This window comes from Larimichthys crocea, chromosome III (genome assembly GCF_000972845.2).
Source record: "Larimichthys crocea isolate SSNF chromosome III, L_crocea_2.0, whole genome shotgun sequence".
In the NCBI taxonomy this organism is placed as follows: Eukaryota; Metazoa; Chordata; class Actinopteri; family Sciaenidae; genus Larimichthys; species Larimichthys crocea.
The window spans coordinates 37134873-37149673 of NC_040013.1; the positions used below are offsets into that span (position 1 = coordinate 37134873).

Consider the following 14801-nt stretch of genomic DNA (forward strand, 5'->3'; position numbering starts at 1 on the left):
ATGGATATGTACACGTTCCAGTCTTGAGATCATGTCTCTTCCTTGAAAACAACAACTGCCCTGTTCGTACAACCCTGTCTGTCCTTCATAGGCATTGAGCTGCTGGCTTTGGCCTGCCTTATAATGTGCATGACCATGACAAGCCACTACGAATTCATTAGGATATCTTTTGAAGACAGCCGATGGTATTTAGCACTGCCAGCCGCTATCTCGTCACACTAATCTTCAATTAACTGATGCAGCTGCTGATCGCATCTAATATATTTTTCTTTCTGAAAGGCTCGCTCGCATACTGCTTTTTTGGTAACTTTGATTAAGTCGGTTTCATCTCCTCTATTTGACTCGCGGTTCACAGAGTTGTCATGTTCTCAAAGATTAATTTGCAAGAGCACAGTTTCTAATAAAAATGCAGAGATAAGAAAAAAAACCCTTAAACCTTCTGTGCTTGAAAATATTGTTCAGTCCATAAAATATACACAGACACACCAACATTAAGTGTAAAGTGTTTACTCACAAGTTAATTTCCAACAGTTTGTTGACACGCACAACAAAATACCACTACAGCTTTTTGCAACATTCCAATCATCTATAAAACTGATTCTTGATTGATCCAGAGTTTTCGTCGTGAGTTCGGTCTCTGTGTCCAGTGAGAGGTGGAGTTCACATGTGTGGTGCCTCAGGTCTGAATGTGGAGAGAGACTGAGTGTATCAAATAATTTTTGTGGCTCTCCAGCATGTTTCTCAGCCTTTACTTGATTGAAAATGCATTTATGTATTAACATTCGTCATTTTTTGTCTTTATTTTATTATTTCCCTTGTAAAGCACTTTGTAATCTCTGATTTTGATAAGTGCTATGTAAATAAACATTTATTATATAATCACCAGTGACTCATTGGCTTAAGCCAGAGGTTTTTCAAAGTAGGAGGCTTCCCCAGGGGCGGTCCAAACAATTTCAAGGGAGGCTCAGTGAAAAAAAGATTACCAAAAGGAGATCACATAGAAAAGCCTAAATGTGTGTGATTTGGTTAAAGAAATATTTCTGAAATATAGTAGTTTGGGGTAATTATAGTGTTTCTCCAACTTTCCTTGAGTCAGGAACCAATAGAAGCCTTAAGACAAACTTTTTTTATGTGCACTATTACCCATGAAGTTGTAATAAAATATTTTTACCTTTTCTCATGAAACGATTGTAACAATGTGATTTATTCTTAATAGATAAAGTGTATCTTCTCGAAACTTAATAATCAGAAAAGATGTCAAACAGCCATATGAGACTATTTTGGCTCTGTTTTTCAGTGTGTATGGCATTATCACGATCCATAGACATCCTGGTGTCAGACTTTGAAAACCCCGGCTTAAGCAATGTGATAAAAACTAGGACATTTGTCAGCTTTATAGTGGCTACAGAAATAACCCGATTCACATCATATGAGGAAATGAGAGGGAATCTTTCTTATATTATATATTATGGACAGCAGAGCACCCTGTGTGTTTGACCCACCAACAGACAGCCTCTCCACAGAAATGCATAGAAAAACACAGTGATGGCAGGACAAAGTGAAGAGTCAGTCATGCATTCATTCAGCCCCATGCCTCCAGTCTGATAAAGCACAACTAGGTATTTGGTTAACGCCATTTGTCTTCTCCACTTTACATTTTCTTTCTCACAATACAGCTCATCTGTATAGTCTCTTAAAGTGATAATACTGAAGCACTTGGTGTTCATCCATACAAACACCATCCTGTTGCTATATATAAATAACTCATCCTGCTATGCTCTGCTGAAAAACATATACCTCAAGGGAATGTCAGCTTTCGTCAAAGTACCTCTCAGTCATCTAACACAATATCAAAAATATCATCTCTTTAAATGTTAAAGTCTCTGTAGAAAAATGTCTGAAATATATAGATATCAAACATGTACATGTATATTTGTATACAAAGAAAATTTGATGCAAATTATTACTTCTTCAAGGATCCTTTAAAGCTGTAACTATGCCACAATACCGAATCTCTGCATGTTATCATGAAAAAAACAAAACATAGCTTTCATGGCACCAGTTGAGCACATAGATTTGATGTACAATGAACTTAATGTCTGGACACAGATCAGTGACCACATCATCATTCATTACAAACCATTAGTCTTTCCAAAAATACACTGTGATTGTGCATACTGACAAAATATTTTCTCCTTATCTGCAGTCCAGCAGAGCAGCGTTTTGCTCACAGGCAGATCTGTCGGGCACTCCAGACACAAACAATTACGATTCTTAAAAGGCTAATTCCATCGGTTGAGTGGAGTTATTGATTTCCATCTGAGTATGCACAGACCAAAAGTCTGTGTAGACATCAATCAAATGCTGGCTGACATCATTTAACCCCATCTGGTACCTCTTCGTCTAAACTTGCCTCTTTACTTTTGATTATAGGGTTTCAACAGCATTCTAAACGTGTCCTGTGTAACAAAAATATCACCTCCACATCTATAAACTCATCAATATGTATGCACGTACATACAGTGACTGCCCTTCCTCTTTCCCCAGTTTCACAGTAGCATTGCCCTGGCACAAATGTGCCTGGAGGTCGTTCAGTGCTCAAAAGTCAAAGTATGAATTTGTCTAGATGATCTTGTCTCCTGGCGGTTAAGAGCCATTAGCGTTTTATGTTAAAAAAAAGAAAATTGAAAATTGAAGCTTGGCCTCGGCTCTGGCTCCTTCTTCAGTGATCAACCAGGGTCGTGGATCAGATCAGTGTATGAAACAAGTATCCCGTCCACTTGTATCTCAATGGGCCCTGCAGAAGAGAACAAGCGGAAACATATTAGTGTGAATATCTGACTGCACAGAGAAGAGCCACTTGACACAGCAGTCACAGCACTAACAGGAGCTTCTCACAGAGCAAAATGAAAATACACCAAGGTATCACTGCCCACACACAAGCACCTAGACACACATACACAAGTCATCAAAGTTAATAGGACTGAGCTATCTAGTACATTTTCATCTATGGATTAAAAAGGCTTCCCTTTTGTGAAAAGACAATGGCCTCATCTTGTGTCTCTCCATAAATCGCTGCTATGTTTTTTCAGTGTTTCTTAGTTAAGTTTGGAGCGGTTCAATGAGCAGAGGACCCCATCTGGGACATTGTGGCTCTTACAAATCTGATCCTGTTGTTGCGATATTGTGTACCTTCCTTGCATAAGGTGCAGCTGATGCCTCTAACTTTGAAACTATCTCCAAAGCAGCGTGAAATCTTCAAATTAAGTTTGCTTCACCCCCGATGCTTTTTAAGTCATCTCAAGGCCCTCTCTCACACACATGGCTGCATGTACTCATGCATGCCTTTTTTTCACTCCCATACACCTTGAAACACATGCACCCTTTAACAATAAATGCATATGAGTGTGCACACACATTTTGTCAAAGACAAACACACACACACACACACACTTATTTTCCCACATCATGACTTTGTCTGAGTCATAAAGACGCACCAAGACAAGCCTGTATCCATGCCCAAGATGCACCAGATTTACTTTTGAGTGCTCTGATGTCTGGCAATGTAGGTCATGTTTATTTTGTATTCTAATGAACTTTGCATACAGTATCTCCATCACAACCGTATAATACCTCTGGCACACAACACCACAGTTATGTGGCTTTCATTTTGTTTAATGCTTGAGTCATAACATTTTCATTTTCAATGATCATAATAAAATGTAGTCGATTGAGGGGAGGCAAAAATCAAAGTAAATGATGCATGCAGAACAGGGATGAGCAAATAGACAACTGTGTCTCTTGGCAGACTATCACCACCAACAATCACACAACGAGAGAGAACAACGGCTAATTAATATTCACTGGCAAAATGTTTGTCTCACTGTGACACATTTATTGAATTTCATTGCACACTGTGCAATTGCCAGATTGCAAAATGGGATGAAGACAATACAGCCAGTAGAAGCACTATAGGCACACACATGACAACAAATCAGAGTAACAGGTTTACATTTACGAATGTAACTGTAACAACCTAACCATTCAGCTCCCTGAAAAATGAATTAATTATGGAAGCAGCAGGTTTACTTATTAACCTGATGAATTGAGGTGTTGCACTAGTGACGTTAGCAGGACACAGGGCTGAAATCGAAAACAGTAATTTATTAGTGGATGCATAACAACCAGGAGTAGATGTTTTCATCCCTGGAAGGTCATTTGTAATTCAAAGGTAAGATGGCTAGTTGCAGAGGCTGCTGCAGCTCTGGCAAGAAAAATTCTGTAAACTTTTTGATTAAACATACAAATGGAAATGCTGCCAAATGTGTTTGCTGTACAAAGTGTCAGATATGTTTTAATAATAGATACCCCACCCACATGTATATAGAGATACATGTGCATGGAGAGATTGTTATGCATACAGCTGCTGCCGAGTGGGAGTGAAGCATCATCCAAGGGGAGAGGAAGAAAGAAATGAAGAGAGAGAGAGAGACAGAGAGAGGGAGAGAGGGAGAGAGAGGTGGGCTATGAACTAGAGCTGTGAGCTGTAGGGAGTAGGTCAGTACAGTTGAGTCAGTCCTGACTCACGATGGAGGCGGTGAAGATCCACCTCCTCCCTGCCCATTACAACTTCATCCTCAAGCCTGAAGCACTGGAGCTCAGATAGCCATTACAAAAAACAGTGAAAAACTCCTACACCCATGGTCAGAGGAACAATCTTATAACAAGTCATGGATGTGTTCAACAATGCACACCTGAGGGCCCCATTATTTATAATGAGTATAATATGACTTGACACCATATATTGTTAAAGTACCACAATACCAGTTGCAAATAGGGCTAAGTATCAAATGTCGATTTTTTGGTACAGACTAAAATATGTCTGTAGCACCGAGCATCAAAATGTATCTGTGTATCGAAATGCTCTCTACTAAGATTAATAATCTTCCTAATTTAAAATCATTTTAAACATCAACATTTTCAAAAGTGTTTTGTAGAGACGAATCAATAAGGAATTTCTATAACAATATAGAAACAAATTCATCAAAATGGCAGTCAATGTAGTGAATTTTCGAGCATGATCATGATGAAAATAGACCTTTTTTATGTGGGTTGTGCACTGTTTTTGCACTGATATGACTATTACTCAGAAGACTGCTTTCTGAAACAAAGGAGGTGCAGACATACACTGTTGTTATTCTAGCTGTCTGTGGGCACCCAGACTTCTATGATACTACTTCATATTTATACAGAGACCAGAGAAAAAAGAAGATTGCTTGGAGAAAAGTACTACCTGGTAAGTATTGAAAATGTGTCTGTCACTTGATTTGAGCTTTACTTTACTATGAAATAACTTAGTCATTAATAACCCGCACAGAAAACGTTCATTTTAAAAGTTGTTTCCTGATTGTCTGGATGTAATTATTTCTGCATCATTTTTTATTGCAAGCAAAACACAGCAAAATGTTAATTTAGGTTCATACCACTGTAGAGATCACTATAGATTTTTGCGGACATTGCAAGGTTTATTATGCGTGTCTAACTGTAAACAATCTTGAAGAATATTATTATAGCAACAGTAGGGGGAAGTGAAATGCTACACCCTAGTTTTGTTTGGTGCTAGTACCAAAACTCGCTTATTATATCATATCGGCGCAAATATAAAAAAAAAATCAAACAATGCAGTGCATAGAAAATCACTATTTGAGTCAGAAAATGTAATGTAAGCTCAGAAAGTGCACAGCTTTTCAAACAGCTTTGTGAGCTGTATCCTGTGCACATAAGCCTTTTGTTGTGGTGACTGCTCCACAAATTTCAATACATTTAATCTTACAGACAGACAGCAGATTTAAATTAGTGGAAAGACATGATAGGGAGCAAAGGCTTTTGATTAAAAACTTGGAAACACTTTAGTTGTGAAGAAGCACGCTGATGTGCTTCACATAAAAAGGGGATTATGTGATTAAAAAAGAAAAGAAAAGAAAAGAAAAACAAAACAAAACCAAGTTCAGATGCCTTTACTTTTTCAACCATACAAGTCGACTGTCAATTTCCTTGATTCATTGAATAGTGTATTAGATAATAAGTGCTACAGTACCAAAATCTCATATGAGCTACATCTATTGATGATATTGGCTGCACTCCATTCTGTAGCACAGTGCAATGTTCAGCCTGAATGTCTATCTGTGCGTGTTTGTGTGTGCCTCTGTGTGTGTGACGTGCTCCTGCCAGACTCATTAAAACCCATTAATAAGGTAAATACTGTGTTGTGTTCTCCACTGTGAGCAATCATCTTGAGGACAAACATGCATCCACGTACGTTTCTCCTTAGCAGCAAACACAATACAACCAAACAGCTTCAGCCTGCACTGCATTACTGTTTCTCTTTCCCCATCTCTCTCTCTCTCTCTCTGCCTCTCTCCATCACACACGCTCTCTTTTCCCTCTATGTCCTGCACTTTCTTTCTCCTCCTCTGAGTATTTACCCTCCACTCTCTCCGTCTCTTTCTCATTTTTCTCATGGTTGAATATCCACTGATCCCTAATCCAGACGCAGATTTTAAATTGGTAAGGCCACAAGGTCGTGCATTGGATTTAGTCATCAGTGTGCTATTTCCTGATTTGCCCATTGTTAACCTCCAAGCCTCCCACGCCCACAGTCCTAAACACACATATGATATACATATTGTTTGCCCCCCAAACACACACACAAATCTATACCTTTTCTGTCCCTTTCTTTTTTCTCTTTGTTAGCTTGCCCTCTTTCTCTGCTTATTGTCACAAACATGTGCAGCAGCAGTTCAGAGCTTTGTCAAGGCTAATGTTGGTACAAAGGCTATCTGAGGCAGCACTGTTATCTTATGTAGTCTAATCCAGCTAATTAAGGGCATCGCTGGGAGGAAGGTGGTACTATTCTCATCCAACTCCAGGGTATGCTGTCTCCACAAGTCTGCCAAACTGACATGTGCTTTTACACACACCTATGCACACACACACACACACACACACACACACACACACACACATAGTTTTCATAGATTTCTTCACACTCAATTTGAAAAGGATTTCAGATGGATTTAAAATTTCAGACCCATGCACACTTAGTCCGCACACACACACACACACACACACACACAGGAAACATAGGCTTATTAAATATGCTTCTTAATAAAAGCTAATAAAGTGGAGCTCATATAGACTGAGATGGTATTATATTACTACCGATTTACATTCCTTTAAGGAAATGAAGTCCATCATATTTTCTGCCTGATTCTCTCTACTCAGGAGCAGAATTGATTAGCTTACACTCCACTTAATATCATAGATATCACAGTGAGGGATTGTGTGACACAAACGGGAGTTAAGTTGTTAAATAGTCCAATTAAATTCGAAAAAGAAATTTAAGATTTTTCAGTTCTAAAGTTATCAGTAGGCATAAATCAAGATGGCAGTTTTGTCATCTGAGACTTCTCTCTCTTCACCCGCTCACCTCTCACGTTTTCTCTCCCTTCTTTCACTCCCACAGTCTGACACGTCAGCAAAACTGCACTGGTAGAGACAAGAGGTGATGAAGGAAGAGGAAGTATGAACTCACTTGTCTGTCTCTCAGCCTAATTGCTCATCTAAGCAGGCTTGCGTGAGTGTATGGACGCCCCCACCTGTTTTTAATGACTTTTATCCGATAACATCCTTCATTATATACGCTGTGGAGAGTTACTTGTGTATACTGTCTGTAGGTGTCAGTGTATGAGGAGAACTTCAGAGCTTAGGATGAAATCTGAGGGAAGCAGGCATTCTTGTTTCATCCAGAAGGGCATGAATTAATTAGAGCCCCTCTCTGAAAGAACTTCCAGAGTTTGAGACTCGTTAGTACCAAGAGTTTCCAGAAAGACACGTATACAATTTAGTTCTAGTGTTGTCAGCAGTCTTTTGTGAAATTTCTAAAGTCCCTGTACATTTTTCAGTCAATGCTCGCTGCCTACAAACATCACACTCTGCACACATACTCCTACGTGTTCACCCACAAATATATACACACATGAATATACAATAGATATGCGTCAGTGCACACATGCGATTGCTCTTTCTTCATGACAAACACATTGATACATGCACAAACACTCACCAGTTCTTCCGGATCTCTATGTGTACGTCTCAGAGCCCATGGCAGTGCCTTTCTCTCTGTTCCACTCACTTTATCCATCCTTTTGTTTCCTATTTCCCAGCCCTTCCTCTCTCTGTTTGGATAATCCAAAGTTCAGCTGGAGTAGAAAGCGCTCATAAAGTAGAAAACACTATGAATGATTCAACAATGTTTAAGTTAGACAGAACAAGGGGTTCGGCGTCAAACCGTGGTAGTTGTTGATTTGCGTAGGATTGTTTTCTGGGGCTTGAGGGAAGGCGGGTGAGGAGGCACACAAGGTGGAGGAGTGTTTGTTGTTGGTGGGAAACTGTGGCTCACTGAGAGACCGCCGTTTTCCAACATTAGTTCATGAGGAAGAGCATGTGGAAGAGGAGGGGAGGGGGGAGAGCAGCAATGCACTGGGCTTAGCCTCAAGTCATTTAGCTCAGCCTGTAAGTGTAGTTCTGTGTCGTCTACATCATATTGGAGGTCACAGTCTGGGCAGTAGCCATGGTACTGGACCTTCTCACTGAAACGGACACGCTCTCTCTCACGAGATTCCCTGCCAGGGTCCTTGGGGCATTTACTCTTTTCATGGCGGAGAAGGGGCATGGGCCTGGGTAATGTAGGAACAAGACCCGACTCAGGGATTCCACTGTCACTAGAAATGAAACAAGGCGTGGAGGAGAATAAATCCCTGTTTGCTTTCAATGAAAAAACCCCACCATTCCTCATTAGAGACCCGGATGCCTTGGATAAATTCCCTGATAACACTAACGTTGGATGAGGCAGATTCTTTATGTTGTGATCCTCGGCTCTTAGTGGGGTAAGTCTGGGGGGCGGAAGGGGTGGGTGAGGTTTCTTGAGCACAGTCAGGACTGCAGGAGGGTTGACAGGGGCCGGGGCGATGGGTGCAGGTAGTTTGAAGATGCAGTCATCGGGGAAAAGCTTCATCTTCTCCAAGCTGGAAGCAGTGGTAGTGGTGGTGGTGGAACTGGAGCTGGAGTTGAGCGTGTCTGTCTTAGAGCTGTCTGTCAAGCCGTCCTCCTCCAGTTGCAGATCACAAGTCAGGGTGTCAATGTCATGAACAACCTAGTGACAAGAAGAGGAAGAGTCACTGTGACAGCTGAGGTCAGGAATAATAAACAATGTGGGGAATGAGCCTTACAATAATCTATGACACTGGTAACTGGGAAACAAATGATGATTCAGAAAAGGCAGTAGAAAAATGTGTTCTTGTAAGCAGGTGATGTCTTTATCTTGTCAAGTTCTAAATGAATGAACTGAAAACCTGATTGTATTTAAAGAAGATATATTTTGATTAAAGAGATTGATCAATGTGGTTAAAGACTGACAAAGATATCTCTAGGACACTCACTCCAGAAAGAAATGTCGTTACTCATAATATATATGATAAGTGATATACTACAACAATCCCATTCACCATTGAAACAGAGAGAAGTAACCTATCTGTCCTGTAGGCCAAGACTCAAATGCTATTTACATTTATTTACTATATACTATCTACATTTTTAATACAAAAACAGTGCTAGGAATTAATGAAAAGCCATCAAGAGTGCAGATGACAAAGACAAACACAAGGATATAACAAGTAGAAAGAGCAGGCAGATATGAAAAATCAATAGACAGTCTCCTATTGGAAAAAATCAGCAGAAATGCTTGCTGAAATTGGAAAAGTCAGAGATTGATAACAATCTTTACAATATTGCAAAAAACACGTCCAACTAACTCAACACATCACACATAAACAAATGCTATGAGAAGGAAGATCCATTTCTACTGACAAGTGTCATTTTTCTTCCCAACAGCACAGGAAGCAATTCATTGTGGCATGAATTAATTTCAAGCAAGCAACCGTGGTATGACAGAAAACAAAAGAGAGAGATAATAGTTTTCAGAAGGATCACATCAGGAATCCACTCTCAATGCAAACATGCAAGAGAAAATACTGTAGTAAATATCAACTGCAGTGGTGCAGTAATGTACACTGTGCCAGGGTGGAAAAAGAGACATAAAAAATGAACTGTGATATAGCACAGTGAATATTTTAAGGAAAGACATAGGGCCAGAAAGAGAACTATTTAAATATTTCAATGAATTTGCAATCTTGAACTCATCAGTTATGAGTACAGTCCAATGCAGATCATGATTACAAAACATAATTGTAACAAAGAGAAATAGTGTATTCTACTGCTCGGTGCAGTAGACTACAATACAATAATACAATACAATATTTTGTCTCAGGACCTCATGTATACAGTAGATATTTAGATCCGAAGATGCTTCCTTTCCAAGAGGAAATTTGTTTTCGCAGCTTGCAAAGGGACATATTAAAGAGCTGCTGGAGTAGAAATTCGGTTTATTGGAACGCTAAAGGCAACAAGCAATACTGGAAATAGTTTTATGGATACAGAAGCACAAACTCAGACAATACATAAAATTCACACACACGCTTGCATATGCATATGTATATGTTCTAACCATATGATTAAAACACACTTAACTGAATGTGAAGCATTATCCACCAAACAATATTCACCAAACTAAGGCTAACAAAGGACTGACTACACAACCAAAAAGTGACATAAAGTGCTATCCTTAGAAAAATACTTCAAACGCCTCTAGTTATTATGTCCTCCCCCACAACTGATCACATTTTGTCTACCTAATGCAAGCTAGAGAGAGAGAGACACACACACACACACACACACACACACACACACACACACACACACACACACACAGAGACAGACAGACAGAGGTTTAACCGCTTCTAGCAGAGTTAGTAGTTAGTAGTTAGGCAGTTTAACAAACAGAATAAACACAGTGCTAAACTCTTCTGGGGACTAATACCTGATATTAATGATAAAATGTCTATGTTCTTCAGCCATGTCTATCCAAAAAACATTCTCTTTGGGGAGGATTTCTTCCTGCTTTTCTTCCCTTGGTGTTATTATTGCCTTAATGCCACAGAATTGAAATAGAGTGCTGGACATTTTATGACTGGCGGCTGGACTATTGAGGATCCAGCACTCTCTGAGTCCAAAGAAAGTCTAATGTAAGTTGATTGAGGGGTGCTAAAAATTGTTCTTGAAATAACCTTTTGGGAAAAACTCCCTGAAAAGGGAGGTGTTTTTGTTTACAGCATTCAGAAAATAATTATGACAATGTGCTTATGTGCATTTTCTGAATTAGTAATGCTCATCTCAGCACTCAGTACATTACCTGACTGTAAAACACCATGGCTATCATCTAAGGGTTTGAAATGCGTATCCAAACGGTGGCTTTAGAAGGAGCTAAGCAAGAGTGGCGAGTAGAGAAACAAAGAGTGGCTGAGAGGGAGAGATAAAAAGAAAGATAGAAGGCTAGGGCAGAGAAGGCGATGGAGCTAAACTCTCCACGCTGTCTTTAAATGGATAATTTGTTGGGACACACACAAGAAGTAATACCAGTATCCCAGTGTGCAGCCTCTGCTGTAGGCCAGGCAGCGTCAGTGGCTTTGCCAAGCATCTGGGCAGGGTCACTCCTCAGAGCCAGGCTCGGTTCCAGCCCTGTCTGTGAGTTATAACAGATAACTGCATTTCAAATGGATTATCCCCCAAACACTGGCTTTGATAGTAACACCCCCTTGAGGTATGTGTTTAGTGTGTGGGGTGTCAGAATAAATGATCCTCTACACAATTTCCTGCTCACAGAAAAAAAAAGAAAGAAAGAGAAAGAGGGCACATCATACAAAAAAAAAATCACAATAGACAGATTACAAAGCCGTCCTGTTCTCATTTATCTCAGCCACCTGCTGTGAGACATTGTTAACTGCTGAAAATCACAAAAGAAGTCTAATTCAACTCAACTTGTGAACACAGAGTAAAGGGAGCAGAAGGAGACAGTTGCTGTGTCGAGTACCCATCCATAATGTAGGAACCAGAGGCTGTACGCAATAGGGGTTTATTAGAACGACAACCTGTCATGTTAGGGTGAGTGGTTCAGCACAGCAGGCCAGATGCCTGGTGTATGGCTGGTCAAGGAATGTAAACTTGAAAGCAGCTAAGATTGCAGGATATTACAACTGAGGTGAGATTGAATGGGATTCAGTGACTGACTTTAAGAAAGAAAACATTTCTGCACAGAGGTGATGCAAGATGAGCATGAAAACTTGCTGTAAATAAAGTATTTTCATCTAATCCAAAGACACCTTCCCCCATTCAACATTCCTGTCTTTGAATCAGACAGCTCTGAGAGTTTTTATCTTGAGCAAGGACTCTATAAAGGGAAAGAGAGAGAGAGAAAAAAAATCAGACAACAACCGATAAGGAAGGATGAAGATGAGTGGCTGTGATAAACATGTGGTGAAAGATAATGAAAGACAAAGAAAGATGAAGATAAAGAAACAGAGCTCCTGCGAGAGACTGAGAGACATGAAAAGTGAGAACTGCTCTATTATTTGGCAAGAGATAATTTGCAGCAAACAACAGTCAGCATTAAGATGATGAAACACAATGCAAAAGCGTCTTCCTGGTTGAACTTGTCCATTAAATATTAATCACGATTAAATTTTTCTCACTTTCATTTAAGTATGTGAGTCAGGGTGAAGGAGATGTCCTGTCATTTCACAGCCCACAGCCGCCTGCCTGTGTCTTTCATGTTGGAGGTTAATAATCACATACAGTGGGCATTTGGAGGGTGGGGAGGTCAAATGTGTGTGATCATTGCTTTTTCCAGGCCCCAGTGAGGTGGACGTCAACCTCCCATGTCCTCCCAGTCAAGGATGCTTAGGAAGAGCAACATACAAATCCTGTAGAAACAACATGACACATGGCAGTGTAGTGCTTATAAGCAAGGCATGGTGTTTCCTGTTCATTTACCTCTTTAAGCTCTTTGGCTACATCCTTGAGGTCTCCCAGGATGGTTTCCAAATTCTCCACGATTGTCTTGATCTCCTTTTTGACTTGTACTTTGGAGACTACTCCTTCAGCATCTGCATTTGGTGTCCCTGACATTCTTCAGTTTATGGCACAATCTATTTCGTGAAGGATCTAAAGTCAAATCCTTTTGGCTCCACGTTGCCACTTTGCCAACGCATTATTTTAGTCCTCCGCTCCCCTTTTCACTTTTGCTCCTACATCACGGCCAGGACGGAGCGAAGTGGCGTCGGGCAGCGTTCAATATCAACAACTAGGCATGCGCAATAGAGCGTAACACAAAAAATAACGTTTATGTCAAAATATCGCATCATACTGTCTGCTCCGAAAACGGCGCCTGTCCACAGGTTTGTCCACCTTTCACACCTTCATGTGCGGCGACAAAAAAATGACACAGTGCCACGAACATCCTTCACGTCGCGTAAGCGCTAAATTCAACATTTTCTTTTCTTTTTTTGGGGAGGAGGGGGGGTGAGCAAATGTCCGTTGAAAACGTGTAGAGATAGTAAATAAAGAGAAAACCCACGAAGATGAACAAAGAGTAAACGGGCAGTTTATCCACAGCCGGTCGTTATTGTAATGGTCCATAATCCTCGGGCATCGATAAAATTGTAACGCACTCCTTCTTTTTGCTCAAATATATGCTTCTAGTGATTAAACACCCCAGAAAACCACCAGGTGACGACAACCCAGAGGCACTTTCCTCCGAAAAACACCCAATCAGTTTCATCCTGCCTCCATCGCAGCCTCCGTGGAGAGTCTGAGCCACCAGCGTCCGGGCGCAGAGGATGGATGCTCTCTCTCTCTCTCTCTCTCTCTCTCTCTCTCTCTCTCACACACACACACACACACACACACACACTTTGCACGGTTGTTGTTAGTGCACTGTTATTTCTTTACAAAAGCATGCAAGAGGTCTTCCAGTTTTATGGTGTGACTGGTCGTCTCTCTCTCATGTTAAAATAAGTTAATTACCCCCCCCCCGCACGCTTTTAATGAATATGCATGACATCTGCTCCTCCCACCTCTGCCTACTTTGACTATAGCTCAAAGTCAGTAATAACATAAAATGTGCACTATTTGTGCAACATACCTTAACAATGGATGTATACTTTTATGTGTGCCCAACCTATATAGCATCATACATGCAACTTTTTCATGCACTTTTGCAAATAAAAGCTACGTAGTGACCAAATGCAAAAAGAGACAACAGCAATACAACAAAATGCATGTTAAAAAAAAAAAAAAGAGGAGGAAGCTTAAATGAAAGTAGCTTGAAACAGGTGTGTAAAATTGAGCAGTTATCCATGGGATACAAAACACACACACATGCAATATCACAGTTATGTGCATTATGTTAGTGAATTATCTCAGTTTAGTCAAAGCTACATCCAAACTTTCTCTGAAGAGACTGGGATTTCTGGCACACGTTTCCAGGACTGTTTTGTCTTTTTCTATGTTCTACATATTTCTAAGAATGTGACTACAGTTTCACAGTTGGGACTTGCTACCAAGGCCTGCTGGGAGTTAGCAGATGTACAAAGAGCTTTTGTTATATCTTTCAAGGCTAAATAAAAGGGTCAGATTCACCTGTAAGGGCGAGAAACAGCTGTACTCGAAAGAGTCATCCTCCACAAGGATGAGAGTTAGTTGTTAGTTGAGGAGCATAAAAGTATACATTAAACACTGTATAAAGTTAACTTCAGTACTTCACTTTCTTGATTAATTTTCTGCAGAAA

The 14801-nt window shown here is 40.2% G+C and overlaps 1 protein-coding gene across 1 annotated transcript; it reads right to left on the bottom strand.

The window, feature by feature from the left end:
- Nucleotides 1–1170: 1170 nt before the first annotated feature.
- On the bottom strand, nucleotides 1171–13854 carry prr16 (proline rich 16). The gene is made up of 3 exons (XM_019269770.2): nucleotides 13006–13854; nucleotides 8126–9214; nucleotides 1171–2797 (listed from the first exon to the last, which is right to left on the bottom strand). Exons 1-2 carry the CDS (start codon nucleotides 13138–13140, stop codon nucleotides 8345–8347), a joined length of 1005 nt encoding a protein of 334 aa, XP_019125315.1. The 5' UTR covers nucleotides 13141–13854; the 3' UTR covers nucleotides 1171–2797; nucleotides 8126–8344.
- Between the last annotated feature and the right edge of the window lie 947 nt (nucleotides 13855–14801).